This window comes from Monodon monoceros, unplaced genomic scaffold, assembly GCF_005190385.1.
Source record: "Monodon monoceros isolate NGI ecotype Baffin Bay Population unplaced genomic scaffold, NGI_Narwhal_1 Super_Scaffold_3, whole genome shotgun sequence".
In the NCBI taxonomy this organism is placed as follows: Eukaryota; Metazoa; Chordata; class Mammalia; order Artiodactyla; family Monodontidae; genus Monodon; species Monodon monoceros.
The window spans coordinates 66,357,925-66,385,877 of NW_021703780.1; the positions used below are offsets into that span (position 1 = coordinate 66,357,925).

General features: G+C 56.3%; 1 protein-coding gene across 3 annotated transcripts; it reads right to left on the minus strand.

The window, feature by feature from the left end:
* Positions 1 to 4,747: 4,747 nt before the first annotated feature.
* On the minus strand, positions 4,748 to 22,415 carry LOC114907445 (twinfilin-2). Of its 3 annotated transcripts, none has more exons than XM_029243118.1 (9): positions 22,235 to 22,415; positions 18,438 to 18,515; positions 15,969 to 16,147; positions 15,459 to 15,554; positions 15,121 to 15,225; positions 14,847 to 14,972; positions 14,002 to 14,152; positions 13,764 to 13,885; positions 4,748 to 8,073 (listed from the first exon to the last, which is right to left on the minus strand). In XM_029243118.1, the coding sequence occupies exons 1-9, from the start codon at positions 22,257 to 22,259 to the stop codon at positions 4,984 to 4,986; spliced, it is 3,972 nt and encodes a 1,323-aa protein (XP_029098951.1). In that variant the 5' UTR covers positions 22,260 to 22,415; the 3' UTR covers positions 4,748 to 4,983. The 3 variants fall into 3 exon arrangements, with proteins under 3 accessions (XP_029098951.1, XP_029098949.1, XP_029098950.1); XM_029243117.1 differs by lacking the exon at positions 4,748 to 8,073 and adding an exon at positions 12,716 to 13,323; XM_029243116.1 differs by lacking the exons at positions 13,764 to 13,885; positions 14,002 to 14,152; positions 14,847 to 14,972; ... (3 more) ...; positions 18,438 to 18,515; positions 22,235 to 22,415 and adding an exon at positions 8,957 to 11,070 and having other exon boundaries at positions 4,822 to 8,073.
* Between the last annotated feature and the right edge of the window lie 5,538 nt (positions 22,416 to 27,953).

Below are 27,953 nucleotides of genomic sequence, written 5' to 3' on the forward strand. Positions count from 1 at the left end.
CCAGCTAGCTGCTGCCTCCGTCCTGCCCCTTTTCTGTTTAGCCCTCCCCACTTGGTCCTTCAGCCTGTTCCTTGTGGAGGCCGCTCTTTTCTTGCCACATCTTGCTGCTTCTTGCCAAATCCAGTGGCCTCCTGTTTTCCTTTCATTGGATCTCCCAGTAGTGTTTGAGGTGGTTGTCCTTGGCCTTTTTACAGCTTCCTCTAAGCTTCCGTGCCACTGACCTCTCCTGATTGCCCTCCTCCTTCCTGAACTGGTCCTTCTCTGAACATTGAGGACCCCCTGGGTTCATCTCTAACTGCATGTAACCCTTCCCCTCCCTGCACAGGATCTCCCCCAGCCCTGGGGGAGACTGGGTTTCCAGTTCCAGCTGTATGTCACTGAGGGCCAGCAAACAAGCACCTGAACCACGCAGCTCCTGAGGGCGCCCTGGGTCTGCCCACTCCTCCCCTTCCTGCCTTCCTCCTCATCTTCCCACATCTACCCAGTTACTCCCGCCTCTCATGTGGAAAACAACTCTGTCTTGCCCACGCATGACACTGTTAGCAAGTCGTGTACGTCTTACCTCAAAGATACACCTCAGGCCAGGCCACTTCCTGTCACCTCCCACTGCTATCATCCTGCTCATGCCACCATCATCCTGGCACCCGCCCCAGCCTCTACCCCACACAGCAGCCTGAGAGAGCTTTTTTAAAAAAATGGAGTTCCGTGGCGGTCCAGTGGTTAGGACTTGGCGCTTACAGTGACGGAGCCCGGGTTTGATCCCTGGTTGGGGAACTAGGATCCCGTGCAGTGCAGCCTAAAAAACATATATATCACATCCTGTCCCTCCTCTGTAGAAAATTTTTCTGGGTCTTCGAATTGCACTCATTAAATTCTAGACTGTCACACAGACTGATGACATTCTCTGGGATCAGGATCCCATCCAGCTCTGCAGCCTCATCTCCCATCCCACCCCAGTCTGTTCACTCTGCCTCACGTGTGGAAGCATACTCCTGGGCCTCAAATACCCACGGACGTTCTCACCAGCTTCCAGACCTCAGTGTTGTTAGCCATTGTTTCTCTCCTGGATTTCTCTTCCCTGGATCGTGGTGTGGATGCCTCTCTTCACACAGGACAAGGGTCCGTGTGGAGACCTTCCCTGAGCCCCCGGACTAAGGCAGCCCCTCCTGTGTTCTCACCATCACTTGGCCTCCCCCCGGGCTTCCCTTCAAAGCCTTGGTCACCACCCCTGTTGACCGTTTCCCTGTCATTCTCCTTGCTTCTCTCTCCCCAATGCCGTGCACTGTACCTGACACACACAGTGGACATTGAGCAAATGTGTTGAGTGAACGAAAGGGGACTGTCTCAGCTGTAACGAAACACCACAGACTGCGGGGCTTAAACAACAAACATTTGTTTCTCACCATTCTGGAGACTGGAAGTCGCGGTCAAGGTGCCAGCAGATTCAGTTCCTGGTGACAGCCCCTCTCCCTGGCCTGCACGCAGCTGCTTTCTCACTATAAAATGTACGTGACCTTTCCCTCTTCCTCTTCTTATAACACCACTAACCCCACCACAAGGGGCCCACCTGCTGCCCTAATTTAAATCTGATTACCTTCCAAAGGCCCCACCTCCAAACGCCATCACCTGGGGGTTATTGTTTCAACCCATGGGAGGACAAACATTCAGCCCATAATAGGGACCAGTGAGAACACCCAAGGCTACTTTACCAGAAAGAATAGGTGAGCCGAAGATGGAGGACACAGAGCCTCCTGGCCTCGCTGGCCTGTCTCAGCTCCAGGGGTAGCTGGGGGTGGCCCCATGCCCCTAATCAGCCCAGGCACTGAGAGAGCTCACTGAGCCCTGGTCCCATCAGATAAAGCCACACATCTGGGCAGGCCGCTGGGCGTGATGGAAGTCACGTCCCCTTGGAAAAACCATGCGGTTCCTTTCTGCTCAGGAAACATGCCTCACTCAGCCTTCCCAGCTCTGTTCCCTCACGAAAGCCTTCAGGGCCTTTCCATTGTCCTACACGTTCCCACGCCTGGAACTCCCTCCACCTCCTTTCCGCCCAGTGTGGTTTCCCCTCTACCTTGGGTCGTGTTTCTCTCTGAATGCTTAATGAGACCCACCTTCCTTCTCATTAAGACTCAGAGCCAGCTGGGTCAACAAGGTCATGAGCTCAACTTCTCCTTGCTGCTGGTGGTTATGAGAACAAAGGATGATGGAATGTTCTGGAGGGCGCGGGTGGGTTTATCAACTGCTTACACAGGAGAAGCTTGGCTTCTAATAAGAGTCCAAGTGTGAAAATGTATGATGTCATGGAAGTTTCCCAAGAATATTTAGAAGCCTAGGGTGTTAAATAAAATGTATTAAGGGGGAAAGGGAGAGCTGTAGCTTAGAATCTTAGCAGGTAGCATTTCCTTACATTTACATTTCTTCGCGTCAAGTTGTCCTAAGTCTCATGCCCTCTACTTGTCTAGCACACACTGCTCCCCAACAACAAAGAAGCACAAGGAGGCAACACCAGGGTCCGCAGGCACCCCGGTCCTCCTCCCAGCTTCACGAGCCTCTGATGCAACCACATTTACCTCCAAACCCCGTTCAGTGCTCTGGGCAGGGGCCCTGATTCAGGAGGGTCCATCTCTGGGTGGAGAGAGAAAATCTCGAAGCCATATCAGCTAGTTGTCCTCAGCATAAGTCCTTTACCTAATAAGGACCACCAAGGACCCGCTAGGTTTCCCAGACTTTACACACATTACCACAAACCCTTGTAACAGCCTGCAGAGTAACTCTGGCCATCCCCATTTTCAGATGAGCGAACAGACTCTGCAAGGTAGGTCACCTGCACAGGATAACCCAAATGGCAGAGCTGGTGATCGCCCCAGGTAATCTGACCTGAGGCCCATCTCTTCCACAGCCTTGCAGAGCTGCGCTGTGGGCAGTGTCGAGGATGTCCAGCAGTGTGGAGGAGAGGGCTGGGAGCCAGCCACGAGCACCCTTCCTGACCACCGTATATCCCTCCCAGCTCCTAGCGCCCCCTGTGGGGCCTGGGTTAGTGGCTCTGTCCCCGACGCCATAGACAGCAGCAGAGCCTTTCCCTGCAGATTGAACCAAGCACCATGGACCCGTAGACTCACTTAAGCGGAGCCCAACAGTGCTCCTACCATAGCCCCCATGCTTCATCTCCTCTTCTTCTGAATCCTCAGCCCCAAAAGAACCAGGTCTGGGAGCGTGAGCGAGTGACCGTGTATGTGGAGGCTCTAGCTGGGAACTACCCAAGGGCAGACTCTGCTGGTCTGAGACAGGCAAATCGTGCTTCCCACATGCAAAATGTTGTGCCCTGGACAGGGCCCTGACTCCTGATCCAGATGTTGCCAGAGCGGTCTCAGAGCCACTCAGCAGGGGCCTCCCCCAAGACTCCAGCCTGGGGGAAGGATGGTTCCTGTTTTCTTTTCTCCCCGGGCATGGGCCACGGAAGCTCATGGGGCCACGCTATAAATTCAGCCTGCCCTTCCAGAAGCCGGATTGGGTCAGGGCCCTTGTGGGGCTTCTGATAGGTGGGTCAGAGATCCTCCTCTCTCTTCCTTTCAGGCAGGCAGATAATAGGGGATGCCAGCCCCCTGCAGGAACCCCTATACCCAGGTCAGAAAGGAGAAGGAAACCTATATTTCTCTCCCACCTGTGGCCTGGAGGGAGGGAAAAAGCAGCCTCCCAGCCCCACCAGGGCTGCAAAATTAGCCAGGTCTGCATGAGCTCCAACCTTCCAGCCCAGAGGCCCTGAGCTGCCCCAAACTGGCCTGGGCCAGCTCGTTCCACTCTCCCACCGCCCCAGGCCCCAGCTCTGACTGAGAGGCTGCAAGTGTCTCCTCTGCTCCTCGAAGGGCAGATTTACTTGTGGGGATGGTGAGGCAGCCGGCCTGGGCAAAGCACCACAAGAACTCTGGGCCTGACAGAACCCACAACTCCCCAAACACTTGTGGAGACCATGAACAGGTTGTCTCCAAACACTGGGCATGTGGGCATCAAGGCTCCTGGCAGTATCCCAAAATCTATACTGAAATCTAGTATCAAAACTAGAAACACACACACATACTCCATCCTGGCTGCAACTCTCACCTAAGTGCAGTCAGCTGTGAGAGGTGGCGGCTCATCTAGGTGTCCATTTGATGTCAGAACAGAGAGACTCAGCATGTGCTCTAGGTGGAAACAGAAAGGGATGGATTGTGAGCTCACCCTAGAATCTTCCCTGACTCTCAGCTCGCTGCGGCCAGGATTCACCCTCAGGCCTTCCTCTCCCCAGCCTGGACCAGCCTCCTGGGTGCAGGACAGAAATGGCCACCAGAGGGCGCAATCACCCCTCTGAACTTGCCTCAAATCTTCCCTATCTCCTTAGGAATGAACATTCCCCAGGGCCGCTGCCTCCAAGGAATCTGGCGCCAGTCAGAAATGAAGGGGGCCTGCAGGTTCTCTGCCCTTGAGGCAGCTTCATTTCCATCTGGTGAGGGAGGCAGATCCTGAGACCAGTTCCAGAGGAATGCTGAGCTCGGTAGGCCTGGGCATCTGGGGAGGGGTTGACAGGGGCAGAAGACCCAGCCTGCTCTCTGGGAAAGACCAAGGCCGCACTTGGTGACCTTCCTCAGACTCCCCTGAAAAGATGCCAGTGAACACAATTGCCCTTAGCATCTTCCCTCCCCTGCGGACCCATGCCCCGTGGGCCCTCCCTTTTTCTCCATGACAATTACCCCCAAATCACCTCTTGCTCCCCTTCATTTTAGGAAGGCCTGGAGAATTCTCCCCTTTTCCTCCCACTCACACCTCCAGTGAGCTCAGGGTTAGGGGTTGGCCCTCCGGTAGCATTTATTAAGTGCCTGCTATATTCCAGGGGGCTGAGGGGAGGGGGAGGCAGAGCAGTGGTCTCGCAGAGCAAGGCAGGTTGGGGCATCCCAGGCAGAGGGGCAAGTAGAGGTGGGGCGATGAGGCACGCTGGGCTGTTGCTCTGTGCTATTCAGCTGTCGTGGGGCCCCGGCAGAAGTTCCGGTTGTAGAAATGGCGGTTGTCCCTGGTCAGGGCTGTGCCCAGCTGGGCCCAGAAGCTGCCCTGGCCACTGGGCTGGTGGGGCCAAAGGAGGACGCTCTGGCGGCACAGGCGCTGGCGCAGCCGCACGTAGCGGGAGCGGTAGGCTTCGGGGCGCAGGATCACCAGCACCACGACGTCCTTGCGGTCCTCCAGCAGGCGCTGCTGGGCCAGCAGGAAGCTGGCACGCAAGAGGCCGCTGACCCGGTCCGTGTGGGCCAGCACAAACAAGGTCTTGCGGCTGCTGTAGACCGAGGCCCAAAGGTTCTCAAAGAGCGTCTTGCCGGGTAGCCAGTCACGCTCCTCCAGGCATAGGCGGAGTGCCCGGCGCCCACGGCGCTCCTCCAGCTGCACCCGCAGCTCGTTGTACACCCAGTCGGCCACTGCACTCTGTGCCTTGTCGAAGACCACGAAGGCATCGTAGAACAGGGCATCTGCGCCCCGCCGCTGCCCCCACCGGGGCAGCCAGGTGAGGCACAGGTGGAAGCAGTACCAGAGGTCCCAGCCGCAGAGGTGGTGCAGCATGGGCACAGCCAGGCCCAGGGCCACCACCATCAGGGAGAGGCCAAAACAGTCCCAGGAGAGGTCCTCGTCCAGGCAGAGGCGCAGGTCCTGTGCGAAGATGCTGCGGCCCTGGAGCTGGCGCGGACTGCCACACTTGACTCGGCTGGGCAGCCCGGGCACGGCAGCCTGCACCTCCAGCAGGAAGTCCACAAAGGCCGCCCCACAGGCGCAGTGCAACGGGTTGGTGCTCACGTCTAGGATTTTCAGGGTGCCCGCTAGGGAGCCAAACCAGGAGGGCTCCACCGTCTTGAGGGCGTTGGCACTGAGGTTGAGCTCTTCCAGCCGCTTGGCGAGCACAAAGAAGCCGGGGGTCACGAAGCCGATGCTGTTGCCGCTGAGGTCCAACTTCCGGAGCCGGGTACCAGACGGCAGGCTGCCATTGCTCAGGGCCTTCAGCTGGTTTCCCGCCAGGTCCAGTGTTTCCAGCTGGGGCAGGAGGGCCAGGCTGCTCCAGTTGAAGAAGCCCAGGTTATTGTCACGGAGACGCAGCAGCTTCAGGCTCTTGGGGAGGTTGTCCAGGGTACATGGCAAGAGGGTATGCAGGCGGTTCTGGGACAGGTCCAGCAGGACCAGGCTTCTCAGGCCTTGGAAGAAGCGGAGATAGAGGTCTCCCTCAGCCCACATCTGGCTCAGGGCATTGCCACTGAAATCCAGGGCCTGCAGCGAGGCGCTGCAGAGCTGCTGGGACACACGGCTACAGATGTCGTTGTGTGCCAGGCTGAGGTAGCGCAGGGAGCGCAGCTGGGCCACGAAGCTGAGATTGTGGCCCACGCCCTGCATGCTGAAAGGCTGGCTGTTGTAGCTGAGGTCCAGCGCCTCCAGTCGCGGCAGCTCCGTGAACGAGCTCCCGTGGTACAGGTCCAGCTTGTTGTGGGACAGGTCCAGCACCCGCAGGCTGGTCAGCGGCACGAACTGGGAGCCATTGACCGCCTGCGAGATGCTGTTGTGGCTCAGGCGCAGGCACTGGAGGCGTGAGAGGCGGGCAAACATCTCTGGCTGGATCGTCACCAGGTTGTTCCGTGACAGGTCCAAGGTGAAGCTGAAGTTCTTGCAGCTTAGCATGAAGTCCTCCAAGCTGAGGGTGTCCAGTGGGCCTGGAGCGAGGTCCCTGGACGGCAGCCAGATCTTCGGCCCACTGTCCGCCTCCCCCAAGGTGGCTGCCGGCCTTGCAGCTCCACTGATGCGGTTGTCCGACAGGTCCACGTAGAGCAGGCCCGGGAAGGCCCCGAAGATGCTGAGCTGGGCCTGGTTGATGAAGTTCATCTGCAGACGCAGAATCTGTAGCATGGGCAGGTGTGTCAGCGGCTGAAGCGTGGTCTCGCTGAGCGAGCGGAAGAAGATGCCGTGCATGTCTAGCTCCTTCAGGGAAAGCAGGCCCCTGAAGGAGGGCGCCAGGTGCAGGTGGGCGAAGGACACCTTCTTGTGGTAATTGAAGGACAGGTTGAGGCTGCGCAGCCGGGCCAGGCCCCGGAAGGCCGTGGTCTTGGTGATGCAGTCATAGAGGAAGTTCTCACTCAGGTCTAGCACTTGGAGCCTGCCCAGGCCACGGAACCATCTGTTGTCCAGTCTGTAGAGAGAACTGTCCTTCAACACCAGGCCTTCGAGGCGGCTCAGGTGGCTGAAGGTGTCGGGGTGCAGCTTGGGGAAGTGCTTCGGACACTCCATGCAGGGGTTGCGGGCATGGTCACAGCGGCGGCAGTTCCCACCCACGTCCAGCACGCGCAGGGCGGTCAGATTGGCCAGGTCCTCGGGCGCCAGGGTGACAATGTGGTTATAGGACAACAGCAGGGTCTCCAGGCTGGGGGGCAGGAGACGGGGCACCTCCGTGAGGTTGTTGTACTTGAGCGACAGGTGCGTGAGGTTGCCCAGGCCAAGGAGGGCGCCCGGGGCCACCTCCAGTGTCCGGTGGCAGGGGTTCTTGTAGTAGCAGTTGCCGTCCATGTACAGAAAGCGCAGGGCGTGTAGGCCGGCGAAGTGGGTGGGGTCTAGCACCAGGATGTTAGTGTGGCTCAGCGACAGGGACACGAGGGACCTGGGCAGGGCGGGCACGGTCGTGATGCCGTTGTAGCTCAGGTGCAGCTCCTCGAGGGTGGGCACGGCCAGGAAGGTGTTGGGCTCGATGGTCATGTGGCAGGGGAAGTGCATGGGGCTGAGGCCGGCCGGCGGGCAGTTCCACTTGAGGTTGAGGATCCGCAGGCTGGACAGGTGGGCGAAGTCGGAGTCATGCAGGTGGTGGATGCGGTTGGAGAGCAAAGAGAGGCTGGTGACATTGGCCCGGGGCGCCGCAGCCGAGAAGTGTGGCACGGACTTCAGGAACAACCAGTTGCAGTTCACCAGGCCGTGGGGCTGGAGTTCACAGGGCAGGAAAGCAGGCAGGGTGCCCTGGGCCAGGGCTGCAGCCAGTGCCACCGCCTGCACCAGGAGAGAAAGGGAGTGCCGGGCACGGCAGGGGCCCTGTGGGGTGGGCACCGTGTGAGGGCACGGCCCCAGCTCCACCTCTCCTGCCCCCCCCCCAGGTCTCCCGCAGGGCTCCCAGCCCTCCAAGGAGGTTCCTGTTTCTCTGCCCAGTGCCCATCCCACCTCCAAGGCCCACAGGGAACTTGGACTCGGGTCTGAGGCCCAGCCTTTGACTCAGAACGGGGAGTCAGAACTGGTTCTGAGACCTGGAATCCAGACTCATGATCTAGAGCTTTCACTCAACCAAACCCCAACTGGACAGGAGAGCCAGGTAGGTGGTCAACAGGCCCCCCAGGATCTCCCCGACTCTCCCCTTCCATTCCTCAGAGGTCATTTCTCTTTCCTCCTGAGCAAGGGGGCATCTTCCCTTCCCTCCAGCCCCCTGAAAATCTCCCTCTGCTTTCTACCAGGCTTCTCCCAGCCCTCCCTCTCTGTTTGGCCAAGAGGTGGGAATGAGGGTCTCCTGCTGGGGCTCAGGCTGTCTACCACCCAGGGTCCTGGCCAGAGTGGGCACTGCCCAGCTCTTTCCCCGTCTGCCCACCTCACCCAGCCCAAGCACTCAACCTGCTGTGGGTCAGAACGGATTGGAGGGGAGGTTGGGCAGCAAAGGGCAGACAGGGCCCAGCCTGGGTGCTCCCCTTGCTCGCAGCCCAGCACCACCACTGAGCGCAGCCCTAGGCCCCAACCTCCTCACCCAAGCAATGGGTTTGTGTCTCATGGCTCAGAGAAGGTCTTCTGCTCTGATATCTTCAGGGTTCAGTGAGTTTCCCCAGGGCCACCTGGGTGACTGTCCCTTTCACCATTGCAGCCACCAATCCCACCTTTCTCCCTACCACTTCCCACTGTCCCCTTCCCTGGGGACTGAGGGCTGCTGTCCTACCATGACAGGGAATGGGGGCTTCTCCAGAGGGTCTGGCTGGCAGACTAGGCAGCAGCTGCAGGGAAGGATGCTTCGCATTCACAGCCCCTTCCCGTGGTGACGGCTTGGGGAACAGAGGAAGTGAGAATTTCGCAATAACCTAGCCCCCTTCCCTCCCCCACCCCATGCCCAGGGCAGGGGTGTCGGGGTGGGGGGCGGGGATGCAATGAGTCAGGCCATTTGCATAGTCAGGTGGCAGCCGGCCCCTTCACCTCTTCCTCTTTCCACTCTCCCCCCAACCCCTCTTCTCCACAGCCTGTCCTAAGAACCCTCCACATCCCACATGGGCCTCACACCGGTCCTCTGGGAAGTCTGGGGAGAAACAACCACCCAGAGCCCAGTCTAAGGTCAGTGAGAGAGTGGAATTAGGGGCAGTGCCAGACCTGGGTGGGCTACTGACACCCATGCCAGGGCCTGCTCAGCCCCTGCCCCCAGGCAGCACTCTCAGGCCAGCAGCTCCCGCACTGCCCTTTCCTGCCCTGCGGCTCCATCCCCAGGGCTGTGTGCCATGCCGGGCCTGGCATACAGGGTCGGGGGGCAGCACTGGCCTTGCCCAGGCTCACCTGCCCCACTGCAGCTGCCACTTCCTCTAGGAGCAGGGACTCCTATGCATTCCCAACACACCATCAGAGAACAAACCCCATGGCTGGACCAGCTGAGACCTCCTGGCTCATCCTCCCCTGAGGCTCTTCTCACACGATCCTTCTGACCCAGGTAATCGTAACAGATCACTCAGGCCCAAAGCCTCAAGGTGACCCGGGACCCTCAGCAAGTCCTGCTGGCTCCAGGTTCAGAATCTGCCCGTTGCCCCCCGCCTTCACATCCACCAGCCTGGTCTGAGCCGCCATCACCTCTTGCCTAGACCAGTGCAGTCATCGCCTCCTCAGGGCTGTCCTGATTCTGCTCTCAAGCCCCAAAGCTTATTCTCATTAGACCCTTAGGTCACATTAGGTCCCTCCTCTGCTCAGACGCCTCCACGGCCCTTTCTGGGGTCAAAGCCAGTCTACATCATAGCCAGCAAGGTCCTATGGTATCTGCCCTCTCACTGCCTCCCTGACCAGTCTCCAGCCATTGGCCTTCTAGCTGTGGCTTGAACACACCCATGTACTCTCCTGCCCCAGGGCCTTTGAATGTGCTGTTTGTTTATTTAGCTGTGCTGGGTCTTAGTTGTGGCATACAGGATCTTCATTGTGGCGTGCAGGATCTTTTAGTTGCGGCATGAGGGATCTAGTTCCCTGACCAGGGATCAATCCTGGGCCCCCTGCATTGGGAGCATGGAGTCTTAACCTCTGGTCCACCAGGGAGTCCCCATTCCCTCTGTCTTGAAGCTTTTTCCAGATACTCACATAGCCCCCTCCCTCACCACCTTTACATCTCTGCTCACACATCACCCTCTCAATGAGGCTTTCTCTGACATTCTTATAAACCTCCTACCCCAGATTGGGTTTTCCTGAGCTCTTTTACGTAATTTGTCCTTAACAGTTTTTACCTGCTAACATACCATAATACTGATTTTTCATGGTTTCTTGTATATTCTCTTATTCCTCTGCTGGAACGTCAGCTACTTGAGGGCAAGGACCTCTTTGTCTGTGTCCCCAGAGCCCAGCACAGTACCCGGAACATAGCAGGTGCTCAATATTTGCTGAATCCATGGGTCTCCAGCACTCAGCCCTGGGCAGGCACAGAGAGTGTTTCTGAGTCATGGTTGAATGAATGAACAAATAGGGCTTCTGCTGGGAGGGGGAAGCTTCTCTGTGCTTCTCTGTGCCCACCTCTGGACGGGTGTCATGGCAGGCAGGCGCCAAGCTGCCAGGCGTCCAGCTGGTGCACAGGCCCAGGTGGTTTAGCAGTCTGAGGGCGATGGCATTGTCCTCCTGCTCACCTGAGAACCAGTGTTCGGGGTGGGAAAGGACAGGTCTCCTTCTCTGGATTCTGGCTAGGGTTCCAGCTCTCCTCCCTACAATTCTAAGTGCTTCAGGACTTCCCTGGTGGCACAGTGGTTAAGAATCCACCTGCCAATGCAGGAGACATGGGTTTGAGCCCTGGTCCGGGAAGATCCCACATGCCTTGGAGCAACTAAGCCCGTGCACAACTACTAAGCCTGTGCTCTAGAGCCCACGAGCCACAACTACTGAGCCTGTGTGCTGCAACTACTGAAGCCCGTTAGCCTAGAGCCCAGAGCCCGCGCTCCGCAACAAGAGAAGCCACTGCAGTGAGAAGCCCATGCACTGCAACGAAGAGTAGCCCCTGCCCGCCGCAACAGGAGAAAGCCTGCGTGCAGCAACGAAAACCCAATGCAGCCAAAAATTAATTAATTAATTTTAAAAATAAATAAATAAGGGCTTTAGTAGGGGCTGAGAGAGGCCCCAGGGATGGGATACTGCCCTGAGTCCCAGCCCAAGATGCACTCTCAAGAAAAAGGACGGTGCCCATCGAGCAGCTGAATCCATCATCAGCCCCACATGTCCCCACCCCTGCACAACTCCCACCCAGGATGGGCGGGGTCTTCCACCCACTTCTCAGAGGCAGAGAATGAAGTTCTGGTTCCTGCTGAATCCCAAGCCTGAGGGAGATTCTCCCAGACTCCCTGGGACCAGAAACCCAGGCCCTTCGGGGCAGAATGCAGGTACCCAAGAGAGGGCCCATGAGATGACAGTGAAGTCTGCACATGCACACACCGGCTGGAGACACCAAGACCCAGAGGTCCACGGAAACAGCCACCATGCCTCAGGGCCACGGCAGCCAGGAAACCTAGTGGACAGAGCTTACTCAGTGTGGCAGGCCCCCAAGGAGGTCCATGTCCTAATTGCCAGAACCTGTGAATATGTTCCCTTATGTGATAGAGACTTCGCAGGTGGGATTAAGTTAAGGATCTTGAGATGGGCAGAGTATTCCGGATTATCTGAATACAATCACAATGTCCTTATAAGACAGAGGCAGAGGGGATTTGACTACTGATGGCCATATGATCACAGAAGCAGAGGGAAGCAGAATCAGAGATAAGATGCTATGCCCCTGGCTTTTAAGATGGAGGGGCCACAAGCCAAGGAATGCAACCGGCCTCTAGAAGGTGGAAAAGGTGAGGAAATGGATTCCCCCGAGGCCTCCAGAAGGAAACAGCCCTGCTAAAACTGTGACGTTAGCCCTGTAAGACTCATTTCAGACTTAAGAACCGTGAGAGAATAAATGTGTAGTTTTTTGTTTGTTTGTTTTTGCGGTATGCAAGCCTCTCACTGTTGTGGCCTCTCCCGCCGCGGAGCACAGGCTCCGGACGCGCAGGCCCAGCGGCCATGGCTCACAGGGCTAGCCAGTCCGCGGCATGTGGGATCTTCCCGGACCGGGGCACGAACCCGTGTCCCCTGCCTCGGCAGGCGGACTCTCAACCACCGCGCCACCAGGGAAGCCCTAAATGTGTAGTTTTAAGCCACTAAGTTTGTGGTACTTTGTTACGGCAGCCACAGAAAACGAATCTACCCAGATCCCCTATATCACAGCAGAGGTGTGCCTGCCTCTTGGATGGAGCTCCCATCGACAAGCCGGCCTCTCCACGTTGTGCCCTCGTATACAGGAACACAGATTCCCACACATCTGCAGCCGGGAGGGCTGGGGCTCCACCTAGCAGGCCAACAGGCCCCTTCTGCATTGGGAGGGGACAGTTCTATGCTCAGGGCTTCCCCATTCCCGGTGCCAGAGGTGGTCCCTCAGGGCCAGACTCAGCTGTTGATTTAAAAATATTTTATTCTTTAAAAAATACAGCATTCAACCATCTCGTCCTGCAATGACCCCCTGCCCCAGCCCCGAATGACTGCACCCCTTGTGGCCAAAGGCTTCTGGGCCATGCTGGGACCCTAGTCTCAGTTCCCCTGGGGGCCAGGTTCATGCCAGGCCCCCCACCCAGCCCCTTGAACCAGCTGGGCAGGGTCCCCAGATGCCCTGGGCACATGGAAGAGAGGCAGGAACAGCAGAGGGGGAGGGTCGCAAAATGCCAGCCCAGTGGTCCTCGGAAGCTGCAAGAATGTTCACTCACCAGCCCTCCTGCCCACAGGAGGTCACCCCAGAGCCCAGGCTGGGAAGGAGGGAGGTGGCCGCGGGGATGGGGTCGGGGTCGGGTAGGGGCAGCCCCACAGTTCCACATGCCAGCAGGGCTCGGGTCCCGCCACCTAGCTGTCGTCCCCATTCTCGCCGGGGCCACGGATGAGGCGCTTGTGGCCCCGCTTGCCCCCGGGGCCCTTGGGCTTGGCGAAGGCCTGCTTGAAGGCGTGCTGCTTGGGGTGCACCTCGTCATAGAGGAAGCTGGCCGTCAGCTCCGCCCCGTCGCCAATCTCAATCTGTGCAGGGCAAGGCAGTGGTCGGTCACTCCAAGGGTGGAGGGCCCTAACACACACCACCCTTGGTCACCCCCACTCCTGGGGCACCCCCCTGATCTCTCTCACTCTAGCCCTGGGGTGTCCTCTCAGATCCCCACCTGAAACGCACCTCCAGGAGCACAGAGCCTAGGGCCTGCTGCCCTGAAGGCCTTGTCACCCCCTACCTACCTTCCAGACCCAGGAAAAGGAGAGACATGGGTGTCACAGCTGGGGCTTGTCCAAGACATCAGTTACCTGGGCGGCCTGGGCTATGCACACTGCCCCCTGGGCCTCAGTCTCCCCATCCAACCAACAGGGCAACAATGCCCCTGCTCTGCCATTCTCACGGGACCCTGATGCCCCACGTGGAGGGTGGGGTGACAGGGCCCTGGGAGGCGAGGCCCTAGGGAATGGGCACCCACCTTCTTGGCGATCTCCAGCTGGAAGTCCTGCTCCACGGAATCGAGGAGGCGGCTCTTGCAGCTGGAGTAGAGCATGCGCTCCTTGATGCTGCACTTGTAGCCAGGCATCGAGTAGATGAACACTGCAGAGAACAGGGAGGTGAGCCGCGGTGGGCCTGGGACTCCTGCCGCCCCATGGCCCCTGCAGGCGGCCCACCCAGCTGTGGGCCAGCGCGGGAACCCTGCTGTGGCCACTCACCCACAGACTCCAGGGGGTCACCCTCATGGGTGTGCTTGTAGAGGAAGAAGTGGTAGCGGGCAGCATCTCGGGGCACCCGTGATGGCAGCTGCGCCACGTCCGTTGGCTCTGTGTGCACCAGTTCGATGGTCTCCCGCTCCAGGTCCAGCTTCTGCCGAGGGGCAGGGGGAGACGTAAGGGCACCGCGCGGGGGAGGGCCCAGGCCCACCCTCGACAACAAGAATTCCCTGAGGTGGGAACCTGCTGTCATCTCCCTCTCCCGGGGCTCCCCTCCCCCATCCTGCCATGCGGGTCCCTCTGAAGAGGCCACTCCTGGGCGCTGCCCCAACTCTGCCCCTTTGAATACTCTGCTAGAGGAGCAAGTCCCAGCAAGGACAATGGACAGGACAGTGGAGAGGGCCTTCACCTCAAGGAGGCATCACCCTTGGGCCAGCCTATCCTCAGAGCTGAGGACCCATTCTGCTTGAAAGGGGGCAGGCTGGACCACTGGGGCAGAGGGACCCTGGTTGGGGACAGGGGGTGGTCAGGGGGCTGCAGAGGGAGTCTGGGACAGGAAGGGGCTCAGGGCTGAGGGGTGAACCCAGGGGTGATGTGTGTGCAGCGTGGAGGGCAGACTGAGGGACGGCGTCCCACAGGAGTCCCTGTGGGTGAGCCGGGCAGGGCCGGGCGGGGGAGCAGAGTGCAGCCACCACACGTGGCTACTGTAGGCAACAGGTAGGGATGGAGGGCAGCGTGTTCCCACCAGTACGTGGGTGAGCTGAAGTGAGCATGTGCGTGTGCGCAGGAGCAGGGTGGAGGCGCAGCACACCCTGAGCGTGTGCCTGGGACAGGGGACGGACACCCACCAGCTGGATGTAGTTGACTGTCTTCTGTCTGAGCTGCTGAAGTGCCCGCTGGGCCTGAGGCTGCAGAGGGAAGGCCAGGCCCTGCAGGGTCTGGTGTTTGCTCTCCACACTGATCTCTGTCTTCACCTGGGGACAGATGAACATTAAGCGAGGCCCTCACATGCCCAAACCAGGGTGTAGCCCACCTGGGGAGCACAGGCTTGGCCAGCAGGGCATGACGTGACCTCGAAGGCCTCGGGCCAGGACTGCTGCCCACCCTGTCCAGCGCACCCACCTCGTTAATACGGATCTGCTGAAGTTCTCTCTCGGCTGAGGTCAGCGGGGCGGGCGCCGCACAGGATGACAGGTGCTTCTGGTACCCAGCAAAGGAGAGGTCATCCTGGCCGGTGGATGTAGAGGCATAAATGAGCACCTTGGGGTGGGCTGGCAGAAGCCCACTAAGTTCCCCAGCTTGCAGACCTTGGACCCTCACAGCCCTCCCTACTCACCCCCAAGCCTGGCACCCACTTACTCTGGACCCTGTATAACACCTCACCCTCTGTGGGTTCATGACCGCAACCTAGTGATCCTGGCCTTGAAGGGGGCGAGGGGCACCCAGGGGAGGGGGCCTACCTTCACAGTCCCGAAGAGCTCATCCTTGATGTGGCCGCCCCCAAACTCCTTCTTCACTGTGGCCCGTGTGGCTGCATACAGCATCTTCAGCCGCACCTGAAGGGTGGGGGCCAAGCCATGAGACCCCTGCAGGCAGGGCTGCCCGTCCAGGAGCAGACAGGAGCCTCTGGGTGAGGACCTGGTCACTTCATTGTGCCCACACACCCAGCAGAGGGCGCAGCAGAGCACCCAGCAGAGGGGGCGAGGCTGCAGTAGGGTGACTCAGACAGCAGGGGGAGCCGCTGTCCAGCCCAACCTCTTGCCTCCTAGAGCCAGGCTGATCTGGCTGGGAGGCTCTCAGAGACCCCAGGCTCCAAGCGCAGGACCTCATCCCTTGCTCTCGTACCCTCTAGAGCAGGATCTGATGTCTCCCCCGTTCAGACTCCCTGGGGCAGGGCTGTGTTATCTCAATCAGACCCAGCTTCCCCCTTCCTCCAATCTGGGGGCTGGGCAGGGGTCCCTAGGACTCACAGGGGAATTATCAGGTGACCAGGCGAGGAAGAGCCACTCGAAGCCCTGGGCGTTCTGCGTGTCCAAGCGGTAGAGCAGGTAGCAAGGCTGCTGGGCATCCAGCAGCGGCAGCACGGCCCCATCATAGTCCTGGTCCCAGCAGCCCACCAGCTCCCTCGAAGCACCCAGCACGAGCTGCTCTGGGGGCAGAGGCCAGGTGAGCCAAGGAGTAGCCATGTCCCACACCCACCTGTGACTGTGGGCCTCGGCCTCTGGCGGTGACTCAGACCCACTGACCACCCACCCCACCTTCCCCTGGAGCCACCACGTCCCTGAAGGCTGTCTGTGTGACTCAGTCATGAGTGAATGAGGACACACAGCCGCCAGCCCGAGGTCGCACCTTCTACACACACACACACACACACACACACACACACACACAGAAATGGTCTCAAGAACATGCCCACAGCTGACCCAGCACAGGCAACTGCACCAAGACACACAGCCAGATGCCCACAGCCATCGACAACGCGACCCCTCACAGACATCCACACACTCAGACCCACCGCACAGCTCCTCAGCACACAGCCCCACTGGGCTACCTACTGCCCCCTCCTCCCTCAGCCTGGGGCTCCAGCAGACCCCCCAGCACACCCTTCTCAAAAAAATGTGCTATGGGAAGTGGGATCACAGCCTCAGGCCACAGGGATCTGCAGGCACAAAGGCACATGGGCAAGAGGGAGACAGGGGCTCTTACCAGACGCTGTATAAACGGCTACCCTGCTGCCCCCGACCAGCTGCAGCTTCCCCAAAAGTAACAAATCAAAAGCAGCCAACCTCTAAATGCCTGGGGCCGAGTGGCTGAATGGGGTATCGAGGCTGGACATACATTTGACCTATCAGCCCACAAGGCCTCAGTGTGGCACCGAACACCAGCCTGGATGTGCACAGGCCCAGGCTAGAGGAAGAACTGGGGCAAGGGGACAATCACCACCTGGCCAGGGGGTACCGGCACCTGACTACCAGGCCCTCCTGATGGGGGCATGGGGCCTGGTTGTCCAGGAGTCCCAACAAGCCAGGCCGCCTCCCTCTGGCCTTGGCCTCCTCACCTATCCTCCCAGAGCTCAGATGGGATCAAGGCTGAAACCCAGCAGTCACAGGCCGACTGGACCCCAACAGCACTGCCCAAGTTGTTTAATGTGTTGCCAACATTTTTCAAACTGGGAAGTTTCACATAAGAAGTGGAATTCATGGCTTCTCTAGAAAAATCAGGAAATCAAGCCACACTCAGTGGGAGCTGGGCAATGGCTGCCTGTCAGGAGGCCTGGACCCTCCTGGGCGCTCCCAGGTGCCCCAACAGCTGTAATGCTGAATGCAGGTAAGGGCTCACCTAGAGACTCCTCCTGGTAAACGTCTACAGGGACGACCTGTCTGGGAGGCGACAGGGAAGGCTGAGGACTGGGGTCCCTGAGTCTACTTCTTCGGAGGGGTCCAGGGAGCTGACCTACCCCAATGACCCCAACCCAGCCTCTGAGGGCATCTGAATCTGGGGACCCTGGACAAAGCCCAGCACAACTCTGGCCCTAAAGCCTGGGGTGAATTCTGGGTCTGGGAAGACCCTGCTTTGACCCAATTCAATGTGTGAAAAGTCAGCTGGGCACCAAGCCCATTCGGGGAGCCCCCAGCAGGGCCCACTACTGCATGGCTACCAAGAAGGGCTGGAAGGATTCGTGGTGGCCCGGCTCAGCCCCAGTCCTGGAGTCTGTACCCTTTACTTCCAGGGCCAGCCCCTCAGCTGTCCTCTACTCCAGGACTCCTCTACCCCAAGTCCCCCCAAGCCTCAGTCTAATCCTCTACCTCCTCAAAGCCCCTCCCCACTTCAGGCCTCAGCTCAAGCTCACCTGCCCCCCCAACCCCTATATCCCCAGCACCTCCCTTTGCGGAAGCCCCAGGTATCCCGGGTCCAGGTCAAGGCCTAGCCAAGCCCGGAATCCCCTAGTCCTGCTCTCAAAGAGGCTGACACGAGTCCCTTCTCCCCATTGTGAGGGCACTTCCCAAGGTTAGGGCCCTGGCTTCTCCTTAGGAATCTCCCCGAGCCAGTGGCCAAGCGAGGCCAGGCCTGCCGACCACACAGGGAGGTGAGTGGCACTAGCCACACGGGGCAGCGCCTGGCCTTACTCATCCTCTGCCACCCTACCTAACCCAGCCCAGCCCCCTGACTAGGCCAACGGCCAAGTACAGAGCCTCTGCGGAGGCTGCGCTGGACCCCCCGGGGAGGGCTCTCCTTGCTATCCCCCCAGCTTCAGCCTCCTGCTCAGTGTAACAGGCAGAATGACCATGCCCACCTCCAGCCCTCTCCTACAAGACACCTCCCATTTCCAGATGGGAAACTGAGGTCCTGAGGGGGCTGGAGGCCAATGTCCCCCACCTCCCAGAGAAGCAGCGGGGTCCAGCCACCAGCCTGTACCCTCGCCTGTAGGAAGCACTCACCGTCCTCAATGACGACTTTGATGAGTCGCACAGAACCAGCCCGCGCCTTGGCAAAGAACTCCTTCAGCTCCTCGGTAGCTACCAGAACAAGAAACATGGTGGAGGATGAGCAGACAGAGGGAGCACGGTGGGCAGGAACACACTCAGGGCCCGCTCTGTCCTGGGGGTCTGGTGGCGGAGCTGGGAGCCGGGTTAAATACGGCCCCCCATGTGACTGGGAACCTGAGACAGCCGCTGAACACAAGCTCCCAAATTTAGCCAGCAGAGGTGGCAGGCGGGCGGCCTGCTGGCTGGGATGGCTCTGTTGACAGGGCACATGGGGATGGGACAGCCCACCCGAGAATGGGGCGGGCTCTGGGACAGGCCAAACCAGCCAGAGTGAACGGCCCCCTCCTGTCCCCTGCCCCCCAAGAAGGCCCAGCACAGAGCTGGCCTGGGACACTCCCAGCACCGTCATGTCCACAGACAGAATACAAGAACAACTGCTCCCAATGCACACTGCCCACTATGTCTACTCACACATGTATATGCATACACACACGCATGCATTGCGTGTTGCACGTGCCAATGGGTACATACTCAGTCAGGAATGTGTGAACGAAACACATAAACACTATGTGACAGAGAGACGAACAGAAATGCAAACGCCCTCATACATGAACACACCACTCAGCTGGTCAAACATAAATGGACACACACATTTAAATGTGCAAACACACAGACACACACACACAGATACAGTCCCCAGGGTGCTAATAAATTCACACACAGGCAAATGCAGAGCATGGCTAACATGTTTGTACAGGCAAGTGGCTGTACAAAGTGTACACAGAAATAGAGGTACACACTGACACACATGCATGCACACCCAGCCCCGCCCACCAGCCACGCTGCCTAACCCTGAAAGGCCCTGGGGAGCCAGGCCAGCTCTGGCACAGCCCTGCCAGGAGGCGATAAGCCTCCACCCCCAGGCAGCTGGAAAGAGGAGTGACTCTCAGGGTCTCCCCAAAACAGACCCTGTCTTGGTCCCTGAGCCACAGACCTTAAAGGTGACAGCCAGTGACCAAGGACCCAAGTGCAGAAGTGAGGATCATGGTCAGAGCTAGGGAAGATCTAGCTCTGGAAGTCACAGATATACTGGTGGTTCAGAGAGGGAAACCAAGGTCCAAGTTGGGAAGGACCTACTTGGGTCTCTGGGTGCACAGGGCCAGGCCAGCATGACCTTGGGGCTGCCCAGGGGTCAGGAGAATTCTGCAGGAACACAGCTGGACGGCTGAGGTCAGAGAATATTTATAGGGCCCAGACCCGGCAGCTCAAGGGCGGGGTGGGGGGAGCCTTTAGGAAAACAAACTCTGGTCATGTCCTCAGGTGCCCATCATGCAGGGTGACCCTGAGCCTGAGACCTCACGCTGTGTACCACCCTCCAAGGCCACTGGGTGGGCAGGGTCCCAGCTAAGCCCGGCAGGCCCTTGGGGCTGAGAGCAGCATGGCATGGAGACACAGCCCCAATGCGCCAGGACAGAGCTGCCCCTCAGCAGACCTCAAGCAGGTCCCTGATGAAGAGCTTTACCTCAGGGGCTCCACCTTTCCCATAGCTATCTGTGACCTCTGACCTCATTGAACCTCAAACTCATCTATAACATGGAGCTAATACCCCTCACATGGTTAGAGCCTCTCCTAATAACAATTACTAATATTTTTTTAAGATTTTTTTCTGATGTGGACCATTTTTTTAAAGTATTTATTGAATTTGTTACAATATTGTTTCTGTTTTATGTTTTGGTTTTTGGCCCTGAGGCATGTGGGATCTTAGCTCCCCGACCAGGGATTGAACCTCCACCTTCTGCAGCAGCAGGTGAAGCCTTAACCACTGGACTGTCAGGGAAGTCCCAGAAATTATTAATTTTTATTACTGTGATGACGGCGGGACAGGCCGCACTGAGCTGTCACTTCCACCTGCTCAGACCTCTCCCAGGGAGAGGCTGACACGCCCCTTCTAGTGTTACCAGGACAAAGTGACACCCCGGTAGTGGAAGAGACATCCCCCTCCATGCCTCCTCAGCCACCATCAATAATCCAGAGGCCAGGCCTGGGACACCTGAGCCTCTATCATCAAAGATTCATGTCCCCCACCCCCACCCCCCGCTGCCTTACCTCCCGCCCCCCTCCCAGTAAGCCTCAGGTTACAGGTCTCTCCCCTGCCCAGCTCTGAGGCAGCAGGTCCACACCTATGGCCATGTCAAGGTTGGCACCTGGGCATCCAGGGTGATCTCTCCTGCGGCCTCCTCAGGACAGAAATGGGAAGGAGTGGGTTGCTCCCAGGCAGAAGGAGGGCTGGGAGGGGGGCTCGGCCCTCAGATTCCCCTAGGCAGGCCCATTGCAGCATATGGGAAATGAGGGAGTGAGGAAAGGCCCAGGCCACAGGACCGGTCAGCCTACAGTGGGGAGGAGGAGCCCTAACTTCTGATCCCCTCTCAGTCGGAGGCAGCAGCAATGATCAGACAAAGGGGAAGGAAGGGGCAGGTCCGGTGAGGGGCTGTTCCCTTCTGTGGGGCTGAGTCATGAAGCTGCCCCTCCAGCTCTTCTTGGAGGATGGCTGGCCCAGACCCAGGCCCCTGCCTTTTCTGGTCCTGTGGGGTGTGGCCAGGGAAACCCTCTCAGGGCCAGCCACCAAGCGGCCACAACCACAAGCAGAGATCCAGGCGGTCAGGCTGGTTGATGGTGATGGCCCAGGGCAGGGGATCCTGATGTGGTGGGAGGAGTGGCTGACAGCCAAACCACTGGGCTATCTGGGCCTTCCCCACAGGCCAGGCAGCCCTCCCAGGCCAGTGACACAGGAGGACACTGAGGCCCATGTAGGGTCAGGACACCTGGCTCCTGGCCACTGCTTCTTCCCCATCCTGTATAAGGAGGAAACCGGCCCCTTGGGGGAGGAGGGTGATGCTCTGGGCTGGAGAAGCTTGGGGTGGGGGGAGCTGGCCTAGAATCTCTAGGGTCAGGACCCTCTTCCCTGCCTCCAGCTTGGAGCAGGAGCCTTCCAGCACTGGCTGGGGCAGACTCAGGGGATCAGAGTGGAAAATGGCAGGGAGATCAGAGGTCAAGGTCAGATTGGCGACTCTCCACATCCCACTTAGAAAAAAACCTGTCCCAGGTTTTTCCCAGCCTAGTCTGTGAGGGTCCCAGGAGGAGCCCAAGGTCAGGGCCCCCTCCTCACACAGACACAAACCAATACGAGCCATACATGCATCCATGGTAACAAACGAACACTGAAATGCACCCAACTTGTGCACACGCACACAGACACCCACAGACATGTGCACACAGTCACGAAACACTGATGTCTAAAGATGATTCCATGCGACAGTGTCCAATCAGCCATTAGTGCATGTGCACTGGATGTACACAAGCAGTCAGATCCAGATGTGCACACACAGGACTGTACACACAAGACAAAATGCACATGCGTGCACACTCCCTCAGATGTGCACATCCGGGTACACCCACCCCCAGAAAGGAACAAAAATACATAGATGGGCACACACAGGCACATCCACCCCCAGGGAACACCGATACTTCCACCCCAGCTGTGTGCGTACATGTACGCCCACCCTCAACTATACACAGTAAGTGCGCATCCCACCAAGATGTGCCCACCCCAGGCGACCCGCGGCTGCAAAAGAGAACAGGAAGCTTCCCCAGGCTGGTGCCGGGGAGGAAACAGGGGCCGAGAGCCAGCAAGGGGGCGCAGCCGCGAGCACTGACCCTCGGCCCCCTGCCCGTCCGCCATCCTCCCTCACCGTGGATGCCGGTCTGGTGCGCCATGACTCTGTGCCCCGCTCCGCCCGCGCCGTCGGAGCCCTCGGCTTGGCCCCGGCCCGGCTCGGCTCGCTTGGACTCGTAGGAGGAAAAGAAGTAGGAGGATGTGGTGGCGGCCGCCCAGCCTCGCGCAGCTTCCCGGGCGGTGCCGCAGACCCGCCCCCAGAGCGCCCCGCCCCTGACGGGCGAGACCCGGAGGGGGCGGGGACTCGGGGCCGCGCGTGCGCGTAGTGGGCGCCTGGTTTCGGGTGGGCCCACGACAGAGTTGATCGCCTTGTTCGCGCGCTTGCGCGTGCCCTGTTTGTAGCCGAGAACAGGGCCTGCGTGTGGCCGAGCGTGTGTGGGCGCACGCGTGTTTGAGCCTGTGCACCATGATCCGAGTGGTCTATGGCTGGGGTGTGTCCGTGAGTTCCGACCAGGTGGGTTTGTAGGTGGGTGGGATCCACGGATACCCCAACCTGTGGCCTTAAAGCGGGCGGGGGGCGGGTGTGGTCTGTATGTGGATGGGCGTGCGTGTGTTTGAGTGGCATCCCTTTCCTCGGAGACGTTTCTTGAGCGTCTCCTGGGGGGCCTGGGCTCCTCGAGGCGTCCCGGCCCGCAGGCCCTGCCCTAGCAGTGGGAGCCCAGACCGACATTCTACTAGGCAGTCAGCAAATGAGCTGTGTCTGTGGCAGCGAGCGCCCTGTGCAGAGTAAGAGACCACTAGGAAGAGGTGATATTTGAGCGGAGACCTGGAGGAAAGCCTGGTAGAGCGAGGGAAAAGTTTTCTGAGAAGAGGGAATTGCGTGTGCAAAAGCGCAGAGGTTGAAGGAGGGTCAGAGCTTGGTGAGTCTGAGAAACTTCCAACTCCTAATCAACTTCTGGCTCCATACACAGCAGACTTGCCTTCTCTGGCATCAGCCCCTGCCTGCTGTTACCAACATAATGTATCTTCTAGGCCACCGTGATTGAGTCAGGATGAGCACATGACCCCAGTCTGTCCAGTCAGAGCCTGTCCTGGGACTTTGGATGGGACGATTAGAAAGGAGGTGGGCTTTGGGGGCTGGGGTTGCTGAGAGTTGATGATGGATGATGTGGCCTGCCTGGTATCTAGCCCCAGCTTGAGCTCCCTGCACCCTGTCCCTCTACCCCACCCTAACTAGGCAGAATTGAGCCCTCCTCTGTGTGTCCCAGACCCTGGGTTTCCTGTCTCCTGAGAGTCCAACTCACACAAAATTGAAAGGTTTTCTTGTTCATCTTCCTGTGCACGCCCTGAGGACTGGGCCTGTGTAGTAGGCTCACCGTGGCCACCCTAGCACTCACAGTGGAACATAAAAACCATGTGTGGCCCTGCAGCCAGCCCTTGGGAGAACGGTTCGTAGGTAAGTGCCCCCAACTCTGAGATCTGTCACAGCCCAGATGAGGCCAGCAACACAGAGCCACTGGTTACATCAACTCTCAGACCTGGCCACCTCCATAAGAACACTTGACAATTCCACAGAACCATAAGAACCTTGACCTCTTGGAAACAGGACTTAACCAAGAAAACAGATTGATGAAAAATAATAAGGTTATGTTCCCTATTAAAATGTCCATCACTGGGTGAACTACATGGCATCCTTAACATCAAGGTCTCCCCTGATACCTGGTTGGCCCCACCCTGTGTCATTCTCTGTTTTTATCACTACCTGATTCATATATTTACTTGCTTATTTGTTTATTGTCTTTCCCCCCACCAGTCATTAAATTTTTGCCCCTGCTCTATCCCCAACACCTAGAACAGTGCCCAGGATTAGTAGGTGCTCAATAATATTTGCCAAATAAAAAAAGTGTCTGAATGAACTATGAGTCTTTGTGTTGCACACTAACTATGACTGGGCACCTTTACTTAATCCTCATGACAGCCCTACAGGGTAGGTGTTATTTTCTCCTTACAGATGAAGAATATGAGGTTTGGAGAGAGAAAGTGATTTGATCAAAGTCACAAGGTAGTGAGTGTCCCCAAGAACCTTAGTTTCCTTTACTCAAATTGGAACAAAGGATGAGAAATCCTGCTGGGCAGTGGCCCTCATCGCCTCCATCACTGTCTCACACCTGAGTGATGAGGGTTTAACCAGAGAAAGGAACTTCCTGGGAGACTGGGATTGGGGCCCAGTCCTGCGCAGTTTCAGAGCCTAGGATGCAAGCGAGGAGCCTAAGGACCAGTGGAATATCCAAACAGACTGCATCTCTGGCTGAGATCTGGTTTCAGGCAGAAAGATGAGAAAGCTGCACACAGCTCCTCAAATGAGTCTAGGGATGATCAGAGTGTCCAGGAGCAGGTTGGTTGCTCCTTTCTTGCTGATGTTTCTCAACAAAGAGTCAGCCATTGAAATTATTGGAACATACATATTTTTTTTTCAGGTCGATCAAATATTTAAATGTTTTTTTAAGTGAACTATAAAAATACTGAAGAAACAAAGGGAGAAGATTGTAAAATCTTAGAGTAGAGAAGTCCTTCTGAGTATGTCACCAAACCCAGAAACCATAAGAGAAAAAAACATTTATTTACATTAAAAATAAAAAGTCTATGTGGAGTAATATTCCATTGTATATGTGTATTACTCAGCCATAAAAAGAAACGAAATTGAGCTATTTGTAATGAGGTGGATGGACCTAGAGTCTGTCATACAGAGTGAAGTAAGTCAGAAAGAGAAAGACAAATACCGTATGCTAACACATATATATGGAATTTAAGAAAAAAAAATGTCATGAAGAACCTAGGGGTAAGACAGGAATAAAGACACAGACCTACTAGAGAATGTACTTGAGGATATGGGGAGGGGGAAGGGTAAGCTGTGACAAAGCGAGAGAGAGGCATGGACATATATACACTACCAAACGTAAGGTAGATAGCTAGTGGGAAGCAGCCGCATAGCACAGGGAGATCAGCTCGGTGCTTTGTGACCACCTGGAGGGGTGGGATAGGGAGGGTGGGAGAGAGGGAGACGCAAGACAGAAGAGATATGGGAACATATGTATATGTATAACTGATTCACTTTGTTATGAAGCAGAAACTAACACACCATTGTAAAGCAATTATACTCCAATAAAAATGTAAAAAAAAAAAAAGTCTATGTGGAAAAACCCACCATCAAAACCAAAACACAAACATAAAACTGTAACTGGCTACAAACAATGTACTTGCAAGTCATTTCAAAATAAAGAGCTGATTTCCCTAATATATAAAGAGCTCTCATAAATCAATAAGAAAAAGACCAATGGCCCAGTAGAAAACTGGGCATAAGATACAAAAAGACCATCTACAGAAAAGGAACTACAAATAATGTCTCTCAAACCTGTGAAAAGTTGGTTATCCTTTCCTATTAAGATAAATGGAAATCAGAGACTTCCATGGTGGCACAGTGGTTAAGAATCCTCCTGACAATGCAGGGGACATGTGTTTGAGCCCTGGTCCGGGAAGATCCTACATGCCTCAGAGCAACTAAGCCCATGCACCACAACTGCTGAGCCTGTGCTCTAAAGCCCACGAGCCACAGCTGCTGGGCCCACATGCCACAGCTGCTGAGGCCCACCTGCCTAGAGCCTGTGCTCTACAACAGGAGAGGCTACTGCAATGAGAAGCCTGCATGTGGCAACGAAGAGTAGCCCCCGCTCGCCTCAACTAGAGAAAGCCCACGCACAGCAACGAAGACCCAACGCAGCCAAAAATAAATAAATAAATAAAAATTAATTCATTTTTAAAAAGATAAATGGAAATCAAACTAAACTTGCATATTTTTTACTTATAGGTAAAGATTAAAAACTTTAATAATGGGCTTCCCTGGTGGCGCAGTGGTTGAGAGTCTGCCTGCCGATGCAGGGGACACGGGTTCGTGCCCTGATCCGGGAAGATCCCACATGCCGCGGAGCGGATAGGCCCGTGAGCCATGGCCGCTGGGACTGCGCGTCTGGAGCCTGTGCTCTGCAACGGGAGAGGGCACATCAGTGAGAAGCCCGCGTACCGCAAAAAAAAAGAAAAACAAACAAAACTTTAATAAAAAAATTGCAATGGTCAAAGGATGGGGAAATAGACTGATTGGTGCAACCTTCATGTAGGACAATATCTACAAAATTATTAATGTGTATTCCCTCCCCCCCTTTTAAATTGAGGTGAAATTCACATAACATAAAATTAACCATTTTAAAGTGAACAATTCAGTACATTCACTATGTTGTACAACCACCACCTCTGTCTAGTTCCAAAACATTCTTTTTTTTTAAAATTATTTATTTATTTATTTTTGGCTGAATTGGGTCTTTGTTGCTGCACGTGGGCTTTCTCTAGTTGAGGGGAGCAGGGGCTACTCTTCTTTTTCTATGGATTTACTTATTTTGGATATTTAATATGAATGGAAGCTTAGAATATGCGACCTTTTGTGTATGGCTTCTTTTTTTAAATATTTATTTATTTATTTGGCTGCACCAGGTCTTAGTTGCGGCATGTGAACTCTCAGTTGCAGCATCTGGGATCTAGTTCCCTGGCCAGGGATCGAACCTGGGCCCCCTGCATTTACAGCATGGAGTCTTAGCCACTGGACTACCAGGGGAGTCCTGCATATGGCTTCTTAATATAACGTTTTGGAGGTTCATCTACCTTGTAGCATGTATCAGCATTTCATTCCTTTTTATGTCTGAATAGTATTCCATTGTGCATATATGCTACAATTTGTTTATCCATTCATCCAGTTGATGGATATTTGGGTTGTTTCCATCTTTTTTTTTTTTTTTTTTTTGCGGTTCCGGATGCGCAGGCTCAGCAGCCATGGCTCACGGGCCCAGCCGCTCCGCGGCATGTGGGATCTTCCCGGACCAGGGCATGAACCCGTATCCCCTGCATCGGCAGGCGGACTCTCAACCACTGCGCCACCAGGGAAGCCCCTGTTTCCATCTTTTGACTATTATGAATAGTGTTGCTATGAACAAGGAATGCCTTTGACACAACAGTTCCATTACTAGGCTGATCCTACTAATATGCCCACGCAAAAAATTGAAAACAATCTAAATGTTCATCATTGGGGGGCTAGCTACATAAAGTCTGCATATTTGCAGAGACTGCTCTGCAGCCCTCAAAAGGAACAAGGCAGCTCTTCAAGGACTGATACAAAAAGATAGAGGTATCTTATGTGAAAACTTCAGGTGCAGTATACAGTGTAGAGTATGCTATCATTTGGGTAAAGAAAAGGAGGGGAAGAGGAAAGATTTAACATATATATCTATATAATTTTTATTTATCCATTTATTTAAAGTGAGATATAATTGACATATAACATTGTATTAGTCCAAGGTGTACAACATGATTTGATATATGTATATATTGTGAAAGGATTACCACAATAAGTTTAGTTAATATCCATCACCACCACAGTTACAAGTTTTTTTCCTTGTGATAACTTTTAAGATCTGTTCTCTTAGCAGCTTTCAAATATACAATGCAGTATTTATTTATTTATTTATTTATTTAGCTGCATTGGGTCTTTGTTGCTGCACGAGGGCTTTTCTCTGGTTGTGGCGAGCAGGGGCTACTCTTTGTTGCAGTGCGCAGGCTTCTCATTGCAGTGGCTTCTCTTGTGGAGCATGGGCTCAGTAGTTGTGGCTCGCGGGCTCTAGAGTGCAGGTTCAGTAGTTGTGGTGCATGGGCTTAGTTGCTCCGCAGCATGTGGGATCTCCCCGGACCAGGGC

What these genes read in the sequence shown, in the direction of transcription:
- LOC114907445 (XM_029243118.1), bottom strand. Translation starts at nt 22,259, where the DNA reads ATGGCGCACCAGACCGGCATCCACG. An exon ending in GGTCACCTGATAATTCCCCT is followed by an intron (nt 15,555 to 15,968) that starts GTGAGTCCTAGG and finishes CCCACCCTTCAG; the next exon opens with GTGCGGCTGAAGATGCTGTA. An exon ending in CAGTCAACTACATCCAGCTG is followed by an intron (nt 14,153 to 14,846) that starts GTGGGTGTCCGT and finishes GCCCCTCGGCAG; the next exon opens with AAGCTGGACCTGGAGCGGGA.